The 25,730-nt window shown below is 52.0% G+C and overlaps 1 protein-coding gene across 1 annotated transcript in view; it reads left to right on the forward strand.

Moving 5' to 3' along the window:
- The window catches only part of RAP1GAP2 (RAP1 GTPase activating protein 2), a 210,876-nt gene that overhangs the window by 2,658 nt on the left and 182,488 nt on the right, over positions 1-25,730 (forward strand). The window contains exon 2 of the mRNA XM_036341089.1: positions 11,442-11,558. Within this exon, the coding sequence (XP_036196982.1) occupies positions 11,442-11,558 (117 nt within the window). The remainder of the gene's footprint in view (positions 1-11,441; positions 11,559-25,730) is intronic.

Genomic DNA, 25,730 nt, shown 5'->3' on the forward strand with positions numbered 1-25,730 from the left:
CAGGCTGGGTCATGTGTCCACCCATGGAGCTGGGGCTGCAGTCAGCTCCATCCAAACCACAGAACTTGTGAGTGGGAGAGAGGGCGACTAATGGTGAATTGTTGGGCAAGAAAAACAAGTCATGCAAACCTGCAATAAAGTTAAAAGGTAAACTAGAAGCTCGGTAACAATATTCCCACATAGCAGGTTAAATGTTAATATGCTAAATGTAAGAAGCACTCTTATAAGAAAATTTAAATAAATACTGCAGGCTGGTTGGTTTAAACAACAGAAATTTATCTTCTCATCGTTCTGGAGGCTGGAAGTCTAAGATCAGGGTCATGCTTGGGTTCTGTGAGGCCTCTCTTCCTGGCTTGCAGAGAGCTGCCTTCCCATGTGTCCTTACATGACGAGGAGAGAGCACACAAGCTCTCTGGTCTCTCTCTCTCTCTCTCTCTTTTAAATATATTTTTATTGATTTCAGAGAGGAAGGAAGAGTGAGATAGAAATATCCATGATGAGAGAGAATCATGGATTGGCTGCCTCCTGCAAGTCTCCCACTGCGGATCAAGCCCCAAACCCAGGCATGTGCCCTTGACTGGAATCGAACCTGGGACCTTTCAGTTTGCAGGCCGACGCTCTATCCACTGAGTCAAACTGGCTAGGGCTCTGGTGTCTCTTTTTATAAGGACACTAATCCTGTTGGGTCAGGGAACTACCTAACCTTAGTTTGTTCCAAAAAGGGCCTATTTCCAAATACAGTCAGATGGGGGGCGGGGGGTTTAGGGCTTCAACATATGAATTGGGGGAGGGCAGGGACAAGGACACAAGCATCCATCAGTCTGTAATGCTTACCAAGAAAAACACGGGAGTATAGGTGGTGAATGATTCAAGCTCAACACCTGAAAGCTGTGGATGCTGCTCAGGATCGCATCTGAGAGAATAATGTCTGAACATGAAGCAAGGAGCCAACTTGGGAGCCCTAGTGTGGGACATCAGGCAGAAACAGCAGACACAAGGAGCAAGGACGTCCCCCTACAGCAGTTTAGGAGTCTAGTGGTCGGCAAACTGCGGCTCGCGAGCCACATGCGGCTCTTTGGCCCCTTGAGTGTGGCTCTGCCTAAGCCTTAGGAGTACCCTAATTAAGTTAATAACAATGTACCTACCTATATAGTTTAAGTTTAAAAAATTTGGCTCTCAAAAGAAATTTCAATCGTTGTACTGTTGATATTTGGTTCTGTCCACTAATGAGTTTGCCGACAGGGGGCTGTGCAAGACTGGTGTTCAACAATGCCACCTTGTGGTGCAGATAGGCAAGAGCAATAGAAGGTAGTTGCAGTTTTCTTTGGATCTGGTACACATTTCAGAAGCAAGACTAGAGTAAGGTTCTGGGGCTTTGGAAAATTCAAAAGCAAGATATTACGCTTTAGACTTTGAAGGGGAGGGAGGTTTCAAGTGATTAGTTAGAAAAAAGATGTCCAGGTTCTCACCCTAAACTATTGTTATAGGGCATAGTAGTGTCACAGGAAATGAATGTATATGCATAGCTGTTAAGCTCCTTGGTATTTTTTAGCCATTCAGATTGGCTAACCTTTTTATATATTCACAGTACATAAGAGCATAGGCACACCTAAATAACCACAAATATGGGGCAAGACTTTAGTGGTTCTCTCATAAAATAAAATGCTTCACATGCTTTTAAAATGTTTTTTTAAAAATTGATTTTCGAGAGAGAGGAAGGGAGGAGAGAGAGAAACATCTGTGAGAGAGAAACATTGATTAGCTGCCTCCTGCACGCCCGGTACTGGGGATCAGGCCTGCAACTCTGGCATGTGCCCTGAATGGGAATCGAACTGGCGACCTTTTGGTTCATGGGACAATGCTCAACCAACTGAGCCACATTGGCCAGGGCTCACATGCTTTTTAAAAGTGAAAACCCAAGGCAGAACCTTTGTCTAAGGCAGTGATGGCGAACCTTTTGAGCTTAGCATGTCCACTGGGGACATGCCCGCAACCAAGGCACATGCCCCCGACTGGAATCAAACCCGGGACCCCTCAGTCCGCAGGCCGATGCTCTATCCACTGAGCCAAACCGGAGCTGGCAAGACTTATATTTTTGATATTTATTTTATATATTTAAATGCCATTTAACAAAGAAAAATCAACCAAAAAAATGAGTTTGCATGTCACCTCTGACATGCGTGTCATAGGTTCGCCATCACTGGCCTAAGGTCTAAGTGTGGTAACCAATTACCATGTTTGAATTTGTGGGAGAATGGGGGTCTTTTTAAAAAAGTAGTGGTAAAAAAAGTAATGGTTTTAAACAACAGTGGGATACCACTCCACACCTGCCAGAATGGCCAAATTCTGGAACACTGATGGCACCAAGTGTTGGCGAGGATGTGGAGCACCAGGAACTCTCAAAGATCGTTGGTGTGAGTAACAATGGCACTGTCACTTTGGAAGACAGGTTGGTGGTTTCTCACAAAACTAAACATACTCTTCCATACGATCCAGCAATTACACTTCTCAGTATGTACCCAAAGGAGTTGAAAACTTATATCCACACAAAAACCTGCACATGCATGTTAATCGAAGCTTTATTTATAATTGTTAAATTATAATTATAAAACAACCAAGGCATCCTTCAGTAGGTGAGTGGACAAATAGATTAGTACATCCAAACAATGGGATACTATTCAGCACTAAAAAGAAATGAGCTATCAAGCTGCGAAAAGACATAGAGGAACTTAAATGCATATCACTAAGTGAACAAAGCCAATCTGGAAAAGCTACATACTGTGTGATTCCAGCTATATGACATTCTTGGAAAGGTAAAACTAAAAAGGTTAAAAGTTCAGGGGTCTCCAGGTGTGTGTGTGTGTGTGTGTGTGTGTGTGTGTATGGTGAGAGGGGAGATGAATAGACAGAGCACAGAAGATTTTTAGGGCAGTGAAAATACTCAACTGTAATGATGGACTTATTAAAAAACCCACACAAACTTCCCAGCTGGTGTGGCTCAGTGGTTGAGCATGGACCTATGAACCAGGAGGTCATGGTTTGATTCCCTGTCAGCACATGCCTGGGTTGTGGGCTTGATCCCCAGTGGGGGCATGTGGGAGGCAACTGTCAGTGATTCTCTATCACCATTGATGTTTTTATTTCTCTCCCCTCTCCCTTCCTCTCTGAAATCAATAAAAATATATTTTAAAAAAACAACCCAAAACCAAACAAACAGCAACTCATGTCCACTTGCCCTTCCTTCGGACTTTCCTTCTCCAAACCATAAAGTACCAAAAATTAAATTAGAATTTCATGGGTCTATTAGTTCAAGATATTAAATATCTTTTCAGCATTCCTACCATATCTAAGGCCTGTGCTGAGCCCTGCCCAATTTCTGATGGCAGGCCTTAGCGTCTGGGAGAGCGGGTGACAGAGAGTAGCGGCCAAGGCTGTGTGAGTGGTTAGAGAGCAGTGCGGAGTGCGCTGCCAGCGTTCTTTTAATTGGCTGCAGAGTGTTCCATTGTAGGTTGGGCCACAACCTCTTCACTCAGCCTCTATGATGGCCTTATTGGTATTTTGAATATTTCGAGGTTATGAACATGGCTGCAGTGAACATCTCTGAAGCCGATCCATGCAAACATATGCAGAGATGATGGTCGGACATGGTCTTCAAAGTGAAATGGCAGAGTAAAAGCATGAGCACATTGTAAAAGATCCTGACACCCTGACCTGCAAAGAAGCCGAACCATTTCCTACCATCTCCAGTGATGCCACTTTCCCCACAATTTTGCTTACAATGGGAATGAACAGATTTTAAAATCTTAGTCAATTTCATCAGTGAAAAATGGTCTCTCATTATTGTTTTAATTTTCATTATTTTCACTTAAAGAGAAATTGCTTTTTTTTTTTTTTTAAATATATTTTATTGATTTTTTACAGAGAGGAAGGGAGAGAGATAGAGTTAGAAACATCGATGAGAGAGAAACATCGATCAGCTGCCTCCTGCACATCTCCTACTGGGGATATGCCCGCAACCCAGGTACATGCCCTTGACCGGAATCGAACCTGGGACCCTTCAGTCCACAGGCCGACGCTCTATCCACTGAGCCAAACCGGTTTCGGCAAGAAATTGCTTTTTTTAAAAAAATATTTTTTAATTGATTTCCCAGAGGAAGGGAGAGGGAGAGAGAGATAGAAACAATGATGCGAGAGAATCATTGATTGGCTGCCTCCTGCATGCCCCCTACTGGGGATAGAGCCCACAACCCGGGCATGTGCCTTGACCAGAATTAAACCCAGGACCCTTCCGTCCACAGGCCGATGCTCTATCCCAGTGGTTCTCAGCCTTCCTAATGCCGAGACCCTTTAATACAGTTCCTCATATTGTGGTGATCCCCAACCATAAAATTATTTTCGTTGCTACTTCATAACTGTAATTTTGCTACTGTTATGAATAGTAAGGTAAATATCTGATATGCAGGATGTATTTTCATTGTTACAAATTGAACATAATTAAAGCATAGTGATTAATCACAAAAACAATATGTAATTATATATGTGTTTTCTGATGGTCTTAGGCGACCCCTGTGAAAGGGTCTTTCGACCCCCAAAGGGGTCGCGACCCACAGGTTAAGAACCGCTGCTCTATCCACTAAGCCAAACCAGCTCAGGCAGAAAAATTGCTTTTTAAAACAATTATTTATTAATTGATATTAGAGAGAGAGAAAGGGAGAGAAATATCAATTTTGTTGTTTTGTTTATTTATGCATTCATGGTTGCTTCCTGTATGTGCCCTGACCAGGGATTGAACCCACAACTTTGGTGTATTGGGACGATGCTCTAACCAACTGAGCCACCCAGCTAGGGCAAAAGTTGCATTTTTAAATGTTTATTGGTCATTTGTGTTTCTATTGTTGTAAACTACTTATTAATTTCCTTTACCCCCCTTTTCCCTATTGATTTGCACAGTATGTATTTTTTCATATTGCTTTGTAAAAGCCATTTACCATGGGAATTAGTTTTTTTTATCTCTTAGTAAATTTCATATTTCAGAGCAGTTTTATTTTATTTATTTATTTTTAAAAATATTTTTATTGATTTTTTACAGAGAGGAAGGGAGAGGAATAGAGAGCTAGAAACATCGATGAGAGAGAAACATCGATCAGCTGCCTCCTGCACACCTCCTACTGGGGATGTGCCCACAACCAAGGCACATGCCCTTGACCGGAATCGAACCTGGGACCCTTCCGTCCGCAGGCTGACGCTCTATCCACTGAGCCAGACCAGTCAGGGCTTCAGAGCAGTTTTAGATTTACAGAAAAAGTGAGATGACAGTACAGAGAATTCCCCTATATGCCACCCCTGTGTCCCCCTGGCTAGCATCTTACATGAGTACAGTACATTTGTTACATTAATGAACCAGTATTGACATATTATTGTTATTATTAGCTACAGTCCACAGGCTATGCAGATTCCCTTAGTTTCCCCCCAATGTCTTGTTGTTTTGTTCTAGGGTCCCATCCGATACCACATGGTGTTTAGCTGTCACACCTCCTGCGGTTCCTCTTGGCTGTGACAGTTTCGCAGACTTCCCTTGTGTTTGCTGGCCTTGACGATTTTGAGGAGTACTGGTCCCTCGCCTGGAATGCTTTCTCATAGTTAGACTGGGGTTACGAGTTTTGGGGAGGAGGACCACAGGGGCAGGCCTCACCTCATAGGAAGGGGACACACTAGCCAATGATTTGTCACTGTTGCTGTTGACCTTGGCCGTGTTGCTGAGGGAGTGTTTGTCAGGCCTCTCCACCCCAACCCCATTTTCTGAGCGTACCCTTTGGGAGGGAGTCGCTATGTGAAGCCACATTTCAGTGGAGTGGACTTGCGAGCTGCCTCGTCGAGGGCGGGGCATTTACATACATGGCTCGGAATTCTTCTGCGTGAGAAGCCTGTCTCTTTCCTCCTCTTCATTTACTTTTCAACCATTGATGTCAGTACACACTCGTGGATATTTATTTATTTTAAATATATATATTTTTGTTGATAGTATATATATATATATTTTTAATATATTTTATTGATTTTTACAGAGAGGAAGGGAGAGGGATAGAGAGTTAGAAACATCGATGAGAGTGAAACACCAATCAGCTGCCTCCTGCACACCCCCTACTGGGGATGTGCCCGCAACCAAGGTACATGCCCTTGACCGGAATCAAACCTGGGACCTTTCAGTCCGCAGGCTGGCGCTCTATCCACTGAGCCAAACTGGTTAGGGCTAGTATATATATTTTTTATTACAGATTTATTGAAATAGAATTCACATACCACGCAACTCACTCATTTAAAGTGTAAAATTAAGGGGTTTTTAGTATATTCACCGAATTGTGCAACTATAAAAAAAATATTGTGCAACCATCACCATAATCAATTTTAGGACATTTTCCTGTAATCTTTAGCAGTCCTTCTCCATTGCCACTCACCCCCCTCCCCCGCCGTAAGCAACCGCTAATCTACTTTCTGTCTCTACGGATTTGCCGATTCTGGACATTTCGTAGAAATGGTCTGTTGTGACTGGCTTCTTCCACTTAGCATCCTGTTCTTAAGGCTCAGGTTTCAGTGACTGCCTGACCCACCCCTGTGTTTGGGGACTTAAATCATGGGTGTAACCTGTGAAGTGCCTGGCCCTTCTCTCCTCGGTAATGGGTTGCATCCTCTGGGGGTGTCACCCACCCCCACAGCCTGGGGCCTGTTTCTTTGAGCAGCTCCCACCCTTCCTCTTCTCTCCCCCTTCCCTTCAGTGTGTCCCTGACAATGCTCCTGCTCTCCCGAGGAGAATCGGACACGCTGGTTTTTGCTAAAGTCTGAAAGGCTGATCAGTGGTCTACAAGGCTGACCCCCTGCTGTATTTAATCTCCTTCAGGGCACGGCCAGCGGCATTTCAGGGACATGGCAGGTTCACGAGGGAGATATTTGGGGACGGGAGCTCTTCTGTTTTTCCGTGTATCCAGTGTGGCCCAATTCAGCAAATACACTTCTTAAGCGAAGTTGTACTTATTGATGGGGATAATCAGAGCTTCCCCAGGGTGTGAGGGGTCAGTGGTCACCGTGGCTGGTGTGATCTCCACGGCAGGCCGGCTCAGGTGGCCAGGAGGCTGCACGGCGCTGTTGCCGGCTTTCCGCGAGGCTGTGGCAGGGCTTGCAGAGGCGCCCAGACACAGTCTTGCACTCTCGCGGGGAGACAGACAGGCTCATAAATAACTCGCTCGCGGGCGGGCAGAGAGCAACACTGTGAGCAAGGTTACGCAAAGCATCCTGGGAGCCTTGGAGCCGGCTGGGATTCTGGCTGGGGTTTGGGGACCGATTCTCAGAGGCTGGTTCGAGCAGGTGGGGCGGGCGGGCAGGTCGGGAGTAGAGATGGAGGGAGAGCAGTGCAGGTCAGAGCGGAGCGGGAGGGAGGCTGTGAGATTAGAAAAGGCAGGCACGCTTCTAGAAGCACAGGGATGCGGGGGCTTGTACGTGTCAATGGGGAGGGGGTGGCATGTAATGACGGGAAAGGCCGGAAGGGAGCAGGGTTGGAAGAAGCAGACGAGCAGTTTGCGTGATGTCTGCTATGCAGGGGAAGAGGCTACCCCTCTGGGGCAGCAGCGTGGGTGTTGGGAAGTGGAGGCCGGTGGGGAGGGGCAGAGGATGTGTGTGGAGCAGGCTGGTTAGGAGGAAACCAGATGCCTCCAGCTGAAGGTGCAAGGAAGGCCGGCCTCTGCTGCTTCCTGCGTGAACGACCTTGGGCAAGTTCATTTCCCTCCCCCAGCCTCTTCCTCCTCATCTGTAAAATGGGATCAACAAGGTCCAAGGGGTTTGATGTGGGGCTTGGAGGAGAATGTGCAGGGAGTGGATGTGCCTGTCATTGGTGACGGTGTAGGGCCCGGTAGACAGGCCGCTGAGGACGATGGGGAGGGAAGGTGATGGTGTGGCAAAGAGCTGCCCTCGCATCTCATTTAGTCCTGCAACAGCCCTTCACAGTGGGCATCATTATCACTCCCGTTTGACAGATGCGGAATCTGGGACTCGCTGTGGAAAATCACTCACCCACTAGTATAGCTGGGAAGTGGAATCCAGGTCGGGGAGCCTGCAGAGAGTGGAGGACGGTCCCTTCCCCTGTCCCTGGGGGAAGGGAGTAGACGGAGAGGGGAGGGGAAGGTGGCTGGGTTTTGTGGCAGCAAGGAAGTGGGGGTGTGCTTGTGGCTGCGGCTTTGTCCTCCCCCGTTGGCAGGGGTGAGCGGTGGGTGAGGAGAGAACTTGGGTGGGGATGGTTCCTGTGTGGGCCTATTCCTCTCGCAGCCTAGGGACCTGTGTGCGCCTCGTGGGGTCAAGCCTGGGAGTGAGGGGTCACCACCATTGGTCTTGGCTCTGGCTTCCTTGACCAGTCTGTGCCTGCTCTGGGCTTCGTGTCCTCATGTGTGAAATATAGCTGTTGGACCAATGAGTGGCCTCTTGTGTTTGTTTTTTGTCCTAATGCCCTAAGGCTCCATCATCAGCAGAGTTCACACACACACACACACACACACACACACACACACACAATGTTTACTTCTTGAAAGCATAATATATTTCCATGGTTCAAGTTCAAAAAGGGTTAGGGTTAGGGTTAGGGTTACAATGCTCCCCAGCCACTCACTTCTCTTCTTAAAAAAGAATTTTTTTTAAAAAAATATTGATTTTAGAGAGAGAGGAAGAGAGAGATAGAAACATCGATGAGAGAGAAACATCAACATTGATAGGTTGCCTCCTGCATGACCCCCAGTGATTGAGCCCATAACCCAGGCATGTGCCCGGACCAGGAATCCAACCGGTGACTTTCTGGTGCATAGGTTGACGCTCAACCACTGAGCACACCGGCCGGGCTCACTTCTCTTCTTTGGAGGCAATTGGTGTTATTAGTTGCTCCCACAGAGATGGCAAGAGCGTGCCATTCAAGGCTGAGTCCCGAGGAGCCCAAGGGCAGGGAAAGGCATGGAAACTTGTCATCAGAATAGGATGGGATTAACCAGGGTGGGCTTCCTGGAGGAGCCGAGTTTTGAGGTAGATTTTACAGGAGGAGTATCATCTTGGGGCAGGAAGCAGGTCCCAGAGGAGAATCATGTCCAAAGTTAAAGTCGGGATCGTCCCTCCCAAACATGTGCTTGCCAGCGTGAATGGCACCGAGGCCAGTGCCTGCACAAACCAGGAACCGGGGAACAGCCTTGCTGCCCGACTCCCCCTCACCCATGTCCAACCCATCACTCGGCGCAGCCAGCGCTGCCTTCTTAGCCCACTTGAGAGCCCACCCATTTCTCTCCCTCTCCAGCACCATCCCCTTTACAAGGCACCCCCGCCCCCCCCCCGCCCCCCCCGCCCCCCCCCCCCCCCCCCCCCGCCCACCCCTGCAACAGCATCTAGCCCGTCTGCCTTGCTCTTTCCCACTCAGCAGCCTGGATGGTCTTCCCAAAGTGCCCATCAGGTCCTGCGGAGGAGAGTGAAGGAAACAGGCAGGAGCCAGATGCTCTGATACGGGAGGCCTGGGAGCAAGGAAAACACTCTTTTCTCCAGCAGCCGTGCCTTCTGGGAAATCTCCTGCTCCAGCCAATAGCCTCGGCCCCATGGGGCAGTATCGGAGCAGCTGCACAACTTTTTTTTCCTCTTAGCACTTTACAGTTTGTAATCACACACACACACACACACACACACACACACACACACACACACACACATTTGTAATAGGTAAAACCTCTCTTGTATGAAAAGATAACATTGTTAAAAACGTCACCTCCCTCAGCCCCCACTCACCCAGTTCCCCCTTCTCCCCACCCAAGCTAATAATAACGATTTTTATTAGCTTTTGTGTCTCCAGAGCAGTGGTTGGCAAACTCATTAGTCGACAGAGCCAAATATCAACAGTACATCGACTGAAATTTCTTTTGAGAGCCAAAATTTTAAACTTACACTATATAGGTAGGTACATTGTTATTAACTTAATTAGGGTACTCCTAAGGCTTAGGAAGAGCCACACTCAAGGGGCCAAAGAGCCGCATGTGGCTCGCGAGCTGCAGTTTGCCGACCACGGCTCCAGAGTTTCTGTATATAAAGATAAGCAAATACGGATTTATACTTCATTCCTTCTCCCCCCCTTTTAACATAAAGTACACATACTGCTCTTCTGCACCTGCTTTTTTATCTGAAGGCTGTGTCTTGCAGATCTTTGCATGAGAGCACTCAGGGAATGCCCTCATTGGAAATATATATATTTTTTAATACGGCTGCTCCGTAGTTTATTTAACCAGCCCCTGACCGATGAGAGCTTGGGCTTTTGTTATAGACAATGCCACAGACAACCGTGTCCACGTGCTGGAGTGGAGTCCTTCTCCAAAAGGGGATCGTGGGGCTACCGGGGAATTGTAACTTGGGCATTGCCGGGTTGTCCTGCAGAAGGGTTGTACCCCTCCCTCTCCCACTCCCACTGGTAACGTATAAAGGGGCCTGATGGTTTCTCTCCCACAAAACAGTAAACTCCAGGAGGGCAGGGATTAAGTCTCTTTTGTTCATCATCATAGGCACGCAATACATGTTGAGTTAATCCATGGATTCATGGTTCTACCAGGAGGGGCGGCCAGAGTGGCAGAGATCCTTTTGTGTTCACCGTGCCCCGTCCGGCTTTCCCTGCCCTTACCCGAGGCCGATAGTCTATCTGGAAGGTGGCTGGGACCCTTGAGGTCCTGGAAGACCTAAGCCTGCATTTGGCTCGTGACACCCTCTCCAGAGCAGCCCTTCTCCTGCTGTGAAATCAAGAAGCCCAGTGTCTCAGTCAGTACTGTAGGGGACTTGGAGAATGGACCCCAGTCTGATGCTTGAATTCCCTACCCGCACTCTGCTTACATACCTCCCGTGACAGAGAACTCACTCCTTCCGATGGGTTCCTTCCAACTCCCGACAACTAACTTTTAGAAAGCCGTTCCACCTATGGAGTTAAAACTTGCTCTCTGGCCGAAGCCGGTGTGGCTCAGTGGACAGAGCGTCGGCCTGCGGACTGAAGGGTCCCGGGTTCGATTCTGGTCAAGGGCATGTGCCTGGGTTGCGGGCATATCCCCAGTAGGGACTGTGCAGGAGGCAGCTGATCGATGTTTCTCTCTCATCGATGTTTCTAACTCTCTATCTCTCTCCCTTCCTCTCTGTAAAAAATCAATAAAATATATTAAAAAAAAACAAACAAAAAAAAACTTGCTCTCTGTAGCTGCCTCCTCTTCAGGGAATTTTCACTGGGGCCCTCTGGGAACTGGTCTTCTGGCAGATGAGCGGGCGGGGGGGGGGGGGGAGGGAGGGGTAGTGGGGGACAGGTACCCCACGTCTATCTTTTTCCACCAAGCCAGGCCAGTTCCCCAAGAGAGCTCTGCAGAGCCCTGCCCACCTCCCTCCTTCTCTCTCCTGCCCTGCAGGTACGTGCAGGAAGGGCGTTTCCGAATTGAGGAGAGGACGCTGACCGCCTTCCAGTGGCTCTACAGCCCCCAGCAGCATCGCATCCTCGGCCGTGCTGACCTGGAGTCTCCCTCCCGGTGAGTGATCCGCAGCCCGGAATCCCATTCTTTGCCCCCCACAGTGTGTACTTATGCAGCCACACTGGTCCATAAGCCCACATTGGGGTCCCCTTGCCCTCAGTGGTGGGGAGGCCTCCCATGGTCCTGTAAATAGTTTGTCCGGCACCGAATGATCTGAGGCAGCTCACGACGCCTGCTTTGTCCTCTGTAAAATGGGAGGATCCTAGTTTCCCTCCCTTCTCTGAGGGAGATCATGGCTCTCAAGTGGAATGATGCCTGCAGAGATTCTCAAAGCCTGGAGGTCGGCTGGTTCCTCTTTAAGAGGGAGAAGGGCAGCCCCTGCTTTGACCCGGGTGGAGGCAGCCTTGCCTTCCCTGTCTCTTTCCTCCCCCATGCTAGAAAAGCCAGCTGGGACCCGCAGTCTGGGTGACCGGCTGGGCACTCAGGGCTTTTCCGGGCCCAGATTCCTGCTCCAGGCTCCTGCCCACTCTTCATTCATACCGTGGACAGGTGTGACCGCTGCTAGTGGTCTCAACAGAGATATCCTGCGTGGCCCTGCTGCCGCCACACCCCTTCCCAAGGCTCCTGCTGGACCTGATCCTGGGCCTTTCTTCCCACTTTCCCCATCAGGACCTCCTTGCACTAGATTCTAAGTGAGCCCGGCCTGTCCTCCGGGCGGTTGAAGGAAAGAGGGACGGGAGTGATGTCGTCTGGGGGGTACGCCGTGGGCTGGTCCACTGGAGAACAGGGATGATGCTCTTACACAGCTCCCTGAACTGGCCCCAGGAATAAAGTGTAGACGTGATGGATGCCTGCACCTCAGCGGACATCTGCCAGGAATCCTGATTAGCTAAGAGCCGTGCATCTGCTCCCTCTTATCTCACTGATGACTTCAGACGGTACAGGAAGCAGTGAGGTGGACGGGTACTCTGGACCCAGTTCTGTCCCAAGAGAAAGAAAGAATTAAATGATGATGTGGACATGACAGGAGCTCTGGGAAAGGTGACTCAGGCCACCTGGGAACTCCTGATGTTCAGGGAATGGTGCCTTGGACTCCAAAATAACGTAGAGAAAGGGTAGAAATTCCTCTAGAGCAGCCGTGAGCAAACTACGGCCCACGGGCCGGAATCCGGCCTGTTTGAAATGAATAAAACTAAAAAAAAAAAAAAGACAGTACCCTTTTATGTAATGATGTTTACTTTGAATTTATATTAGTTCACACAAACACTCCATCCATGCTTTTGTTCCGGCCCTCCGGTCCAGTTTAAGAACCCATTGTGGCCCTCGAGTCAAAAAGTTTGCCCACCCCTGCTCTAGAGCAAGCACGTCAAACTCGTGGCCCGTGGGCTGCATGTGGCCCACAACGAATGTTTTTGCAGCCTAGCCAATATAACGGTATGTAAGAACGTTTTAATAAAATTTCATAACTTAATTTTTACAATATCCTGTTATACATAATTATTAATAACAAACTACAACGTTCGCTAATGACTAATTACAATAATTGTGTTGCATTCATTTCCCTTATGCACCTTACGCGCAGGTGCACCATTTCTCTCCACTAATACTAGCAGCGAGTATTTTAGCAGCTGATTGCCATGTCATTAGTCTTGGGCTGACTTGTTTGGTGTGCGCAACAGGAAATATTTCGCTTCCGGAGAACAAGAAAAATAACTTTATTTGCATTACGCTTATTAATTTGTGTAGAGTTATTGAGTGTCTGGTAAGTTAATGTTTAAGAAAAAATATTAATTTTTATTAAAATGTTCTATTATTTTATGCTAATAATTACTCATTTATTTCAGCCCTTATATTCAGCATGTCTTTATCGAAATAAACCTACATTTCTTTTTTTTTCTTTTTAAATATATTTTTATTGATTTCAGAGAGGAAGGGAGAGGCAGAGAGAGATAGAAACATCAATGATGAGAGATAATCATTGATCCGCTGCCTCCTGCATGCCCCCTACTGGGGATCGAGCCTGCAACCCCGGGCATGTACCCTTGACTGGAATGGAACCCGAACCCTTCAGTCCGGAGGCTGACGCTCTATCCACTGAGCCAAACCAGCTAGGGCTAAACCTATGTTTCTATGAAAATTGAAGCTTTTGTGGCCCGCATGAACTTAAACCTTGTTTATTTGGCCCGTGTTAGCCTTTGAATTTGACATGCTTGCTCTAGAGCTTGAGACAAGAGTGTTGGGAAGGGCGCAGGAATGAAATTCTGAGTGTTCAGCTGTGCATGTCTGCAGGGAAAAAGAAAGAGGCCATTGTGGCTGGCTTAGGAGCACCCTAGGACACCCCGACAGAAGGGGACGTGGATTCATTTTCAGGCAACCTGCGAAGCTTACTGTGTGCCAAGTGCCCTCGGACATAAGGAGCTTCTCCCTCATCTTCTTTCCTGCATAGCTCTCACCACCAGCAGACATGATCTCATTGGTCTATTTGTTCACCGTTCTGGGGCCTCCTGGGATGTAAGCTCCATGAGGGCAGGGCCTTTTGCACGTTGTTTTCCTCTGTCTCCTGAGGTCCTAGCCCAGAGAGGGAGCTCACTGGATGGAAGACAAATGAACAGAACACAGCTCAGAACCTGTGGGGAGGCTGGTAGGGAGGCGAGCCCGAGACTGAGGTGGGCCAGCTACCTCAGCCCAAGACAAGAGCGAAGGAAGAACAGAGAGTGAGACCTCCTTCCTGCCTGCTCGAATGGCCTGAGGCTAATGGAGCTGCTCTGTTTTCTGAGCCAAAGAACAAGGGTGCTCTTTGGAATCACAGGAGCAGAGCAGAGTTCGTGGATGAGGAAGCGATCAGAAGACAGGATGCAGCCATTTGCGGTAACTCCAGCTTTCACACTTGGGAAGGCTGCAGCCCAGGTTGCTTACAGAGGAGGCTGCTCCCGCTCCATGACTGTACTAATTTTTATGATAGACCATTAATCGTTAATTAAAAAAATATATATTTATTGATTTCAGAGAAGAAGGGAGAGGGAGATAGAAACATCATTGATGAGAGAGAATCATTGATTGGCTGCCTCCTGCATGCCCCCAACTGAGCCCGCAACCCGGGTACATGACCTTGACCGGAATTGAACCTGGGACCCTTCAGTCCACAGGCCAACGTTCAGTCCACTGAGCCAAACCACGTAGGGCTATTAATCGTTAATTTTTGAATGCTTATTATATGTCATGTTGTAAATGCTTTGCAGGAAAAATTGATTTACTCTTCATAACAATGCTGTGATCTTGGTGCTATTGTTCTCCCCATGTTTCAGATGACAAAACCGAGGTGCAGAGGTTAAATAAAAACAGCTAGTAAGTGGCAGTGCTCACAACTACTGTGCACACTGCTTCTCAGAGAATAGAGCATGTGCCAAAGGCAGGAGACAGGGAAGGTGCTTTCTACCTTTACAAAGAGGAAATAAGTCCATAGACCATAAACAAGTCCTGGCCAAGCTTTAGAGTCTGTTATTAAAGAGACTAGAGGCCTGATGCACAAAGTTCCTGCAAGAGTAGGCCTTCGCAGCCCTGGCTGCCCCACTGGTCCAGTTGCCCCTTGGCCCCGCCCACTGGTCCAGTTGCCCCTTGGCCCCACTGGTCGAAGGAAGGTCGTTCTGCCCTCTGGTCTAATTAGTATATTAGCTCTTTGTTATATAAGATGGTGTGGGGGCACCTAGAAAAGGGCGGCGAGTGGATGCCCTGAGAATCCACCCTGCTGGGGAAAGCTTATTTGCTTTTCTGATTAATTTTCCAGACTAGAAATATGTAAGAGTTGTGAGATTCAGCAATAAATGTTTCTTTTCCCCCCAGCAAAGCCTTGTAGGTGACAGAGGAATGCGAGCTAGGGGCGGGGGGTTGATGAGTGACTGCCATTGGTTGAGTCCTGCTCGATGTGTTTATGAGCGGCTTGGTGAGGAAGGCTGCGGACAGCATGCTGGTGCCACTGCTGATGGCAGGAACCTTGGCACCATCCCAACAGTCGAGATGTCAGAATTGGGACCCATACTGCCCTGGGGGCTGGATCCAGGTCTAGGAGGTTCACTTCAGCCGGGATAAAGAAGTCCATTTTGGCCTCCAATCCTGTCTGTGCCTGGGCAGGGGGTGAGGGAATCAGAGCTGTCTGGGGAGTTCCAATAGACTAGAAGCTTGGGAATGGCCCTGCGTTTTAGGTTTTAAGAAAATGCTCACATCGTGGATCTGCAAGAGCTCAGGGCAGAGTCCAGAACAGGGGAGGGCAGGACCCGCTGTTTGGAGTCTCAGACTTTCTGAGGAATGTTCCTGTGTCTGTTCATTTACTTGGCGGACAGGAATGGAGCACCGGTCCTCTGCCAACACCGTGCCAGATGTTACCCTTGAACGGCTGAGCAGACTGCCTTTTGGGTGATGGACCAGGCTGCCAATGGGACTCAGACCATGGGCTGGCCACCCGGTCTCCCTCCCATCCTGCTGTAGGTCAGGCCCTGGGGTTATAGTGCCTTGTCTCCATGCAGACAAGGGTCCTGCCTCCATGGGGCACACATTCTAGTGGGGGAGACAGACTACAGACACATAGACAAGAAAATGTCAGAGTGAACTTTTCAGATGCTGAAGAAACAAACGGGGCATCGAGGGGAAGAGTGACTAGCGGGTGTGAGGGACTCTGGGAGAGGTGGAAGTTCTCTCTGACAAGGTGACATTTGGGCTGAGTCCTGAAGGACACAAGGGGTAGCCGCGTGGAAAAGGTGCTGGCGAGGGGTGTTGAATGGATGGGGGAGGGGGGGTGGGAGGGTCTCAGGAGATGGGGTGGAAGAGTATTCCTGCAGGCAGAACAGCTGGTGCAAGGCCCTAAGTATGTTCTAGAAGCAGAAAGCCACTGTGGCCAGAGCAGAGTGAGGCCATGGCCAACAGACAGAAGCAAGGCCATTTGTGGGCCCTGAAAGAAAAGGTTTTCTAGCCCCGAGGGCTGCTCCAGGGCGTCCAGGTCAGCCCCTTAGGGAGTGAGCTCCTCATCACCGAGGTGTGCAAGCCATATTCAGAGGCCGCCCCCGTGGAGGCTTCGGGGAAGAGACGTGGGCATCCCAAGGCTGCCTGGAAACTGCCTAGAAGGTTCTTCGTTCCTTCAGCCTCAGGTTCCGAGTGCCCTTGGCTGGGCAGAGGCTGAGGTCCGTGTGGAGTGAGTGAATGAAAACTCCGGGCTGCCAGTCCGAGGCAGGGGCACTTTCAGGGGTTCTGGCAGCCCTTGAAGCCCCCCAGTTCCAAGTGCCGATAGCACTGCATCCCTCCCAGGCCCACCGCTCTCAGGGCTGGAGACGGCTCCAGAGGGCCTTCAGTAGACCAGGAACCCAGGGTCTTCCTGCACCCGCTTCCCCGCAGCCCCGGGGGCCTCCTCGTCCAGGAACCTCAGTGGGCAGGTGGGCTGCTCCCTCCTTCCTCCCCTGGGTCCCTGGGGCGCGCCTGCCCCGCCCCGCGCCTTTGTTCCCGAGGAGCGGCCGCGGGCAGTCCCCGGGCGGCGGTGACGGTGACGAGGCGTCCCTACCGAGGTCGCGGCGCTCAGGGCCCGCGGGGCTCCCCCTCCCATCCCCGCGCCCTCGTCCGCCGCGGTGCCCGACCTCCCACTCCCGCTCCGGCAGCTGCGCGGCGGCGGCGCTCGGTGAGCACCGTGGGCGCCACGGGCCCACTGGGCGGTGTCGCGGGGGCGGGAGAGCGAGGTGGGTGCGGCCGCAGCGCGCGGGTGGCGGCGGGAGGACCCCAGCCCCTGGCCCGCCAGGTGTGCGCGGCTGCGGGCGGGCGGGCGGGCGCGCCGGGTGCGTCCCGGGCCGAGCCGCGCCGCCGGGTGTGCGGGTGGCGGGTGGCGGGTGGCGGGTGGCGGGTGGCGGGTGCGCGGTGTGCGCGTGTGCGCGCCGCGGTGACGGTGCACGCGCTGGGCGGGCGGCGAGAGCAGCCCGCCGCCGGGGAGGAGGAGGAGGAGGAGGAGGAGGGGGCCGGTCCGGATGGAGACGGCGGGCGCACGGGCGGAGGCAGCCGCCGCGCCTGACTGTTGACATTCGGTGCAGGGAGCCTGGGCGCCGGCGTCGCGGCGGGTCCGCAGGTCCGGGGCGGGCTGTGCCTCCCGCATCAGCTTGGAGCCGGACGTGAGTCTTGGGTGTGACTGCACGCGGGGCCGGGGCGTGTGTTGTGAGTGTAAATGCGCGTGTTTGCCAAGCGGAATCCTGCCCGTGTGGAGTGAGTGCGCTCCGCGCTGCGATTCCGCGGAGCGAGCCAGCCGACGGCGGGCTGTCTGGGAGGGGGCGTCTGTCCTCGGAAACCCGCGCGGGTGGGGCGCTGCGCACACACGCCGTGCACAGGGGTGTGTGTGCCGAGTGCGAGGTGGCTCAGCCCGTCAGTCTCTGCCGGGGAAGCTGACGGAGGGGGTCAGAGGTGGGTGTTGACAGGTGGCGCGAGAAGGAAGAAGCGGAGAACCTCGGGAGGACCCTGTGGCTACGCTGGGTTGGTTTGTTCCCCCTGCACTCCCGCCCCTCACCCCCCCACTCGCCCAGAGGTCATAAACACCACCCCATCCTCACTCCAGCCCGTGCCTGTCACAGGGAGAGGAGCTGGGGTCCTGAGGGACTGACTGAGAGGCCTTCATGGACCTTTGGGGCAGAGCCAGCCTCCAGCCTGATGCTCACCCCCGAGGTCCTGGGTGTGTGTGAGGGGGAGCCAGCCCCCCAGAGGGGGTCCAAGACAGGTGTGTGTTCAGGGGAGCTCAGGACCGTGTAGACTCCACTTGTCTTTGCCACCACCGGACGCTGAGTGTCTGGACCTGGTTGCTGGTGGAGGGGGCATCCTTCTTTCTCCTGTTTTCCGTCGCTCCTGCTACACCCTTAACAAACTGAAGGGCATTTACATGCAAGTGGGGTTTGGCCTCTGAATGCCGGGATCTGCCTCTGAGGGGCCCCCACCAGAGCAGCCTCCACAGGGAATAATAGGGTTCTTTTCATGCATCGTGACGCCGGGGCTGCCCCTTAAGCCCTACGGGCCTCAGTTTCCCATGGAGAAGGGAGAAGACCCTACCTCCCCGCTTTTCCTGCAGTGGGTGAGGAGTAAACAGAGAGCTCACCCGGCTGCTGGGGTTGCGAGGTCCCTGCAGTTCTTTCCCCAGGAAAGGCCCATCTTTGCAATGTGGGCAGGAGTCCATGGAGGCTCTGCCCTCTCCTCCAGGGGTGTCTTGGTTTTCTGAGTCCAGGGGTGGGTCAGGGTGGGTGTCTGCCAGATCTGGCCACAGAGGCTCCAAAAAGCTACCTCAGGTGTCCCCTCCCTTTCAAGACGTTGAGAAGTGGAATGGGTGGGGCTTGAGGGGCTGGTGGGGAGTGAGACGGGGTCTGGAGCTGAAGAGCCACAGAAGTGTCTGAGCAGAGGCAGGTGCTCAACTTGGGCAGGGCCGGGGCATGGCCAGCTGGGCCTGCCGCTCAGCCCAGGGGGTTGGAGCAGTTTGGTGGGAGGTGACCCCAGCTCCCCAGAAGATGACCCTTAGGCTGTGGGCACCACCGCACCTTCCCCTCCCTCTTTTCTATGACCCTGTGGGATCAAGTGTGGCGGAACCACAGTGGTTCAGATGACTTGAACCTCGAGGGAAAGGGAGTCCGACATGGGTGGTGGTGGTTACGCATACAGTGCCCATTGTCACTCCGACGTGGGTTTAACTCCCAGCTCCAGCCCCCCCCCCCCCCTCGCTCGCTGGGTCTCACCTGTGTTTCCCAAAAGCAGAACCTGAGCCGTACACTTGGGAAGTGGTCCCAGGGAGGAAGGGTGGGAGCAGGAGGTGTGAAGGAGAGAAGGGGAAGGCAGCACAAGGATGCATTATTTTTATCACCACCCCCTCTCTGTCCTGAGCCCGTCTCCTGGGAGCCCGCGGAATGCGTTTCAACTGCCCTGTTGGAGAGAAAAACATGGGAATGTTCATCCAGTAGCTCTGTCCCCTGATGGCCAGGAACCTTCATGGACATGAACTCCCATGAGATTTCAGGGGCACATGGGTGAGCCCCAAGTGGGCTCCTGTGGGCGTCCCACCCGGTAGCTACAAAGAAGGCTTGGTGTGGCCCTGGATGGAGCTTTGCCTCCCAGCCCACAGGGGACCAGCTGGTCGTTGCCGAAGCGGCTGGAGTGAGAAATGGGGCCGAGAGGGTTCGAAGTGGCGCTCTGAGGTGTCCAACACACCGCATGACCTTGGGCAAAGTGCCCACCTCCTCTGAGCCTCTGTTTCCTTATCTGGGGTTTGTGAGTTACAATAAGAGGTTTGTTAAATTTTTGAACACGGTGATGGGTCCGTAGCAAGGGTTCCTTGAATGGAGCATTTCTGTATATTCGGGAAGACGGCGCCTTACAGTGGCTCAGATAGTCATTTGTTCAAGCGGAGGAGGCGGCTGGGTAAAGGGACTGCTTACGACTTTCCTCCCGGTTGTAGAACCTGGGGCTCCAGGCCCGGATACCTATCTGGCCAGTTCCTCCTGGAGCTGAATTGGAGCCAAGAGTAGCCCTGCCCCTGGGGGCTCCTCAGACTCTTGCTGGAGTCTGTCTCAGGAGGACATGGAGCCCGGCGGTGGGCAGAGGGGATGAGCAGGCAGCTCAGAAGCAGGTGCCTGAAGGAGGAGTGGAGGGAGGGCAGATGCTGGCGTTTGAAGCTGGCAGATGGTCGTGGGCACTGGTCTGGGCGACATCAGTGGGGAGGACAGGGCAGGGGGATGGGAGAGAGGGCGAGAGGAAACGGAAGGCAGGAAGGGAGGAAGGAAGAGTGGGTTGCAGAAGGTGGCCAAGAATGATGGAGGAAACAGGGCTGTGGGGTGAGTTGGGCAGCCCTGGTGCAGGGGGGTCAGGGGTGCCTGGGTGGTGGGGACAGGCTGGGCCTGTGGGGGAGTGATGGGGTGGTGTGAGAGGCAGGAAGGCAGTGGTTGAGGGTTAGTTAGAGGAGTTCTGGGGCATAAGCCACAGCAGGCTTTATATTTCCGGATACAGCACCTAGAAGCCTCCTTCTCCTTTCCCCAGTGTGTCCACCTGTCCCTCCCAGGCCACCACCCCCTTTGGCAGGAGAGGTGTTGTCTGCAAACACTTAGGTTCTATTGTGAGCAGGGATTGGACAAGGCGTGGATGTGTCTCTGCTGAGGCCTGTTGCCATGGTACCATGGTGGCCCTTATCTCCCTACCCTCTCCCATCTCTGAGCAACGTGCCAGCCCCTCAGGGAGAGGTCACGCAGTGGGGAATGTGTCCAGCTGCCTCTTGCTCATGCACGGGCAGCTCGGGCTGGCATATAAAGGTCACTGCGTCCGTCCCTCGGCCTAGAGGCGAGATCACGCCCGGCCTGGGCTGAGCAGGGGCAGCAGCCACTGTCTCTCTTTACAGTCATTAAAGGACTCCTCTGCCCTCTGTAATTTGGGACTCATTTTGTTTTTCATAAGTTTAGTAAAAAAACAAAAACAGTAATGCCAGCCTGTCCATCTTCTCCACTTTTCAAGAGGGCATCTTTATGGAGCCAGGGGACACTCTCTTCTGCCTACACCTCCTTCAAGCCTTGGGTGCTTCTCTAGTGGGAAGTTCTGCCTCGTGTCTGACCTCAGCCTGCCATGCTGTACTTGCCTTTCCCCCTCAGTTTGCCATCCCCCCCCCATCCCCTGAAGGGACTTCCAAACAGTCACAAGGGGATTCCTCTCCACCTGCTCAAGGCCTGAAGCAGTTGTAGGGGCCTCCCAAGGCAGGTGGGGCGCCAAGGCGAGGATTGTGCTCCGGAGGACCTGGCCTGAGCAGCCCCCCTTCCTGGCCTGGCTGGTGTCCCACCCTCTCCCCTAGTTCAGATCCAAGGCTGTCAGACTCCTTCCTGAATCATGCTGGGCCTGCCAGGTCTGGGTCAAGAGATGGCATCAGGCACGGGCACGGGGGGCCTGCTGATGAGATGACTGGTGGTGAGCGAGAGCAGAGGGGAGTGACGGCTGTCAGGAGCAGTGAGGGGTGCACATCTGTGCGCATGTGTCCCTGCAGGACGTGCTGCTGGGTCGTGGTGTCTGCACATCTGTGTGTGGCTCTGTGTGGGGCCCCTGAGCACATCTCTGTGCGACCGTGGGGTGCTCCGGGTTGTTCCTGGTCTCTTCTCTGGGGATGTATGATGGCCACCCACCAGGGTCCTCCAGGGTGTGCCTGGTCGGTGGCAGGTGATACTGTACCCCAGCAGGCTTTCCTGGCCCCTGGGATCCCTGAGGCTTATGCCCTGTCCAGTTCTGCCCTCTCTCCAGGCTTCCTGTCCCTGTCTCTCTCTGCATTGAGGAAGCTGCTTCTCCCTCAGTGGCTGTGTGGGTGCCCCTGCCACTGGGGTGGGGCTGGGGGAGGGACAATCAGTCCAACCTCCAGCCCTGTTTTTTGCGCTCTGAGCTAAGGGTGACGGGTGGGTAAGCCCTGGGCTGAGGAGATGAGTCAGGGACGGCTGCAGGGGTGGGTGGAAGCTGGGCGGGATGTCAGCTGCTCCAGGGAATGTGCACCCCCACCCACTCAACCCCCTCTCAGAAGCTTGGGCACCGGTGCAGCAGTGGGGAGGCTCCCCACCCCTCCTCTCTTCCCTGTGGCTGGCAGAGTGGTCGCTGAGGCTCTGGGCAGCCCACTGGGGGCCTGGGCCTCAGCATAATTCCTGCACCACAATCACATAAATGGATGGAGCTCTTCTTGTGCCAGGCCCCGGACTGCACACACCACACGTATTAGCTCATTGGCTCCTCAGAACAATCCTGTGAGGTGGGTTCTGAAAGCATCCCCATCCTATGAGGAAGTGGAGGCTCAGAGAGGCTGGGTTACTTCTCTAAGGTCACACAGCGAGTAAGTGAACCCAGGTCTATTCTTGACACTTGCTGCTGTGCTCTCCACTCTTCACAAAGTTGGATCTGCCTCATCCTTGCAGTCTCCCCTTCAGAGAGGCCGCCCCAGATCCTCCCCCCTAAACAGGGCTCCCACCCATCCAGACCCCTTCGACTATCTCACCCTACCGCAAATACCTGTGTAAGGTGAAACCCCTACTATCCTCCACATCCCCACCCTTTATATCCCCCAGGGCAGGGATTTATCCGTCTTGTTCACCTAGAATCGTCACTGCCCCAGCAGGGAGCCTGGAACACAGTGGAGATGCAGTAAAGATTTGATGGATGAATGAATGAATGAGTGAGTGAATGAATGAATGAATACATGAAGATATGTCTGACTCCAAGCCCAAGCTCTAAGCATCTGCAGTTTGGGCAGGGCTCAGTGGGGATACTTGTCTCTGCTTGGCCATCGTCATCTGGGTGCCTCGAAGTCTGGGGGCTGGAAGCATCTGAAGGCTCCGTCACTCGCACGTCTGGCATTTGGCTGGCGGCCTCCGTTCCCTGCCCCACGGGCCTCTCCCGTGTTCTCTGGGCTTCCCCGCAGCATGGGGGCTGGTTAAGGAGCAAGGATCCCAAGAGAGAGTGAGGCCGAAGCTGTGTCACCTTGTCTTACCCAGCCTTAGAGATGATGCAGCACCACTTCCGCCACAGCCACAGGTCCACACACATCCACGCCCGCCTCGTAACGTAACGGAGGGTGTCATGTCACACGGCGAGAAGAGCAGGTGGGATGGGGGATATATTGTGCGATGGTGTGGCCACTTTTGGGGAATATAATCTGCCGCAGCCACTTACTAGGAGTGTGAGCTTGAGCAAATTACTTAGTCTCTCTGTGCCCCAATTTTCCCACCTGTAAAATGGGGACACCATCAATATGTACCTCATGGGTTATTCCTTTAGTAGGGACTCCTCTTCCGTCCATGGGTCACCCTTGCCACAGGTGAGGTGTTGATGGAGATTTTCACCAAACGACGAGATCCAGCCTCAATTCCTCACTCTCTTCTGTCATAGGAGGCACCTTATTGTGCAGAGGCCTTTTGAGGGTGGGGGCAGTGATGGGAGAGGAGTTGGAGACCTTAAGTGGAAAAGGCCTTTCCCGTCTCGGTTTATTATATCATCCTGAGCCAGCTCTTCTAAGGGGCAGATGGAGATGACACGGTTCTGGGGCTCCAGCAGGATTCCTTCGGGCCTGTGGGTGGGGCAGACCCTGCTAGGACCCCCATCTTTCTCCAGGGAAATCAGGATAAATGAATCACGAACAAGCTGTGTTGGAGCTGCAGGCCTTTTAAAAATTTTTAAATTTATTATTATTATTTTAAAATATATTTTTATTGATTTCAGAGAGGAAGGGAGAGGAAGAGACGGAAACATCAGTGATGAGAGAGAATCATTGATCGGCTGCCTCCTGGGGATAGAGCCCCCCCCACTGGGGATAGAGCCCGCAAACTGGGCATGTGCCCTGACTGGGAATCCAACCGTGACCTCCTGGTTCATAGATCTACACTCAACTACTGAGCAACACCGGCCAGGCTGAGCTGCAGGCCTTTTTTAACAAAGTGTCTGAGGGAGCCTTTCCTGTGTCTCCCCACTTGCCTCCCCCTGAGTCACTGCTCATCTGCTGGAGGTATGATTCCCGCCCCCCCTCCCCCCACAGGTTGCCAGTGTTGGGGGAGGAAACTCAAGGTTTGTTCATTCCAGCCCAGGTTGTGGCTGCTCCTTAGCTGGGCATTGGCAGGGGCCCAATGAACCTTGGGGTTGCCCTGGCCCCGCCTGGTGCTATCTCACATCTAGCACTGCCCTCAATTGGGGCCTGCTCTGCAGTAAGCCTTCCCTGTAGGAATGGCAATGTGGCTAAAACCGTGGCCTGGATTGAGTTTGCAACAGAAGTACATCCCTTGACTGGGAATCAAACCTGAGACTCTTCAGGGCACTTTTGGGAGGCAACCAATCGATGTGTCTTTCTTTTCTCTCTCTCTCTCTCTCTCTCTCTCTCTCTCTCTCTCTCTCTCTCTTTTTCTCTCTCTCCCCCCCCCGCCACTCTCTCTAAGAAAATCAATGGACAATATATCCTTGGGTGAGGTTAAAAAAAAATCCATGTTCTGGGTTTTTATTCTGTTGCCATCACCTACCAGCCCTGTGACCTGAGTGGGTTTCTTAATGTTCCTGAGCTCCATTTCCTCACCAGGAAGGACAAAGTTATGGATTAAATGAAATAAAAAGTATGGCATACCTGGTTTATGGGAGATTCTCAACAAATGATCACAGTTATTCTTTACAGATGAAACAACTGAAGCAGAGGGAGTTTAAGTGATTTCCCCGCAACTACATTGCAGACCCGGAGTTGCAACCCCGGTGTTCTGACCCCAAGTGGTTGTTACTTATCTCCTGCAACACAGAGGATTCCCCCACCCCTCAATCCCTTTTGCTAGAGAGCAATGCGGCTGCAACCACCAGCAAGAAGACACCCCCTTTTCCTCCTTGCACTACACAAACATGCCTGTAGGGGGCGCCGATGTCCACCTTCTGGCCCATCTTGGTGAGGAAGAGGCTCTGCAATGGCAGGGAAGGGTTGGAGTGACCCAGCCGGATGGAGGGAGAGCAAAGAGCTGGCTTCGGGATCACTCTTAGTAAGAATCCCCTTCAGACAGCAACTAGTGGCCAAGCCTCCCTACAGATGACTCCAATGATGGTGGCAGTATTGTAGTTGATTGCAGAATCATCTGGGGAGTTTGTTAAAGAAGCAGGTTTCCTGGCCCCACCCCAGAATGATGGAGTCATAATTTTAGCACTCACACTAGCTAACACGACTATAGATCTATACCTGGCCCTGCTCCGAAGGCTTAACATGTATTAACTCATTTAGCCCTGCAACAGCTGTTAGTATCCCCATTTTAGAGGTGGGGAATCTGGTCTGAGGCACAGAGAGGTTAAGTAACTTGCCTAAGGTCACACTGCTGGCAAAGCAGCAGGGCTGGGGTTTGACCCCATGCTATTTAAGACCCAGGTGGTTCTCATGCCCCGTGCATTTTAGAACCACTATTTTATAACACGGGGCCCATCCCCTTTCTTGTCTCCTTTTGCTTCCTTTTATTTGTCATTTTAAATAGTGTGTGGCCTTTTTAGTTATAAAAGGAAGACTTATTTATTTCAGAAAACTTATAAAATTCAGAAAAGCCCAAAGAAGAAAAAAAAAATCATGATCCTTGATCTCACCCCTTGAACAATATGGCCCTGAGCATTTGAGGTAGCCTGTTTCATTCATTCAGAAATTTTCTGTAACTCTCTTCCCATGTCGTTACTTATACTTCCACACCTACTGGTACTTTGCACTGGCTGAGAGGTGCT

This window comes from Myotis myotis, unplaced genomic scaffold (assembly GCF_014108235.1).
Source record: "Myotis myotis isolate mMyoMyo1 unplaced genomic scaffold, mMyoMyo1.p scaffold_m19_p_17, whole genome shotgun sequence".
Lineage (NCBI taxonomy): Eukaryota > Metazoa > Chordata > Mammalia > Chiroptera > Vespertilionidae > Myotis > Myotis myotis.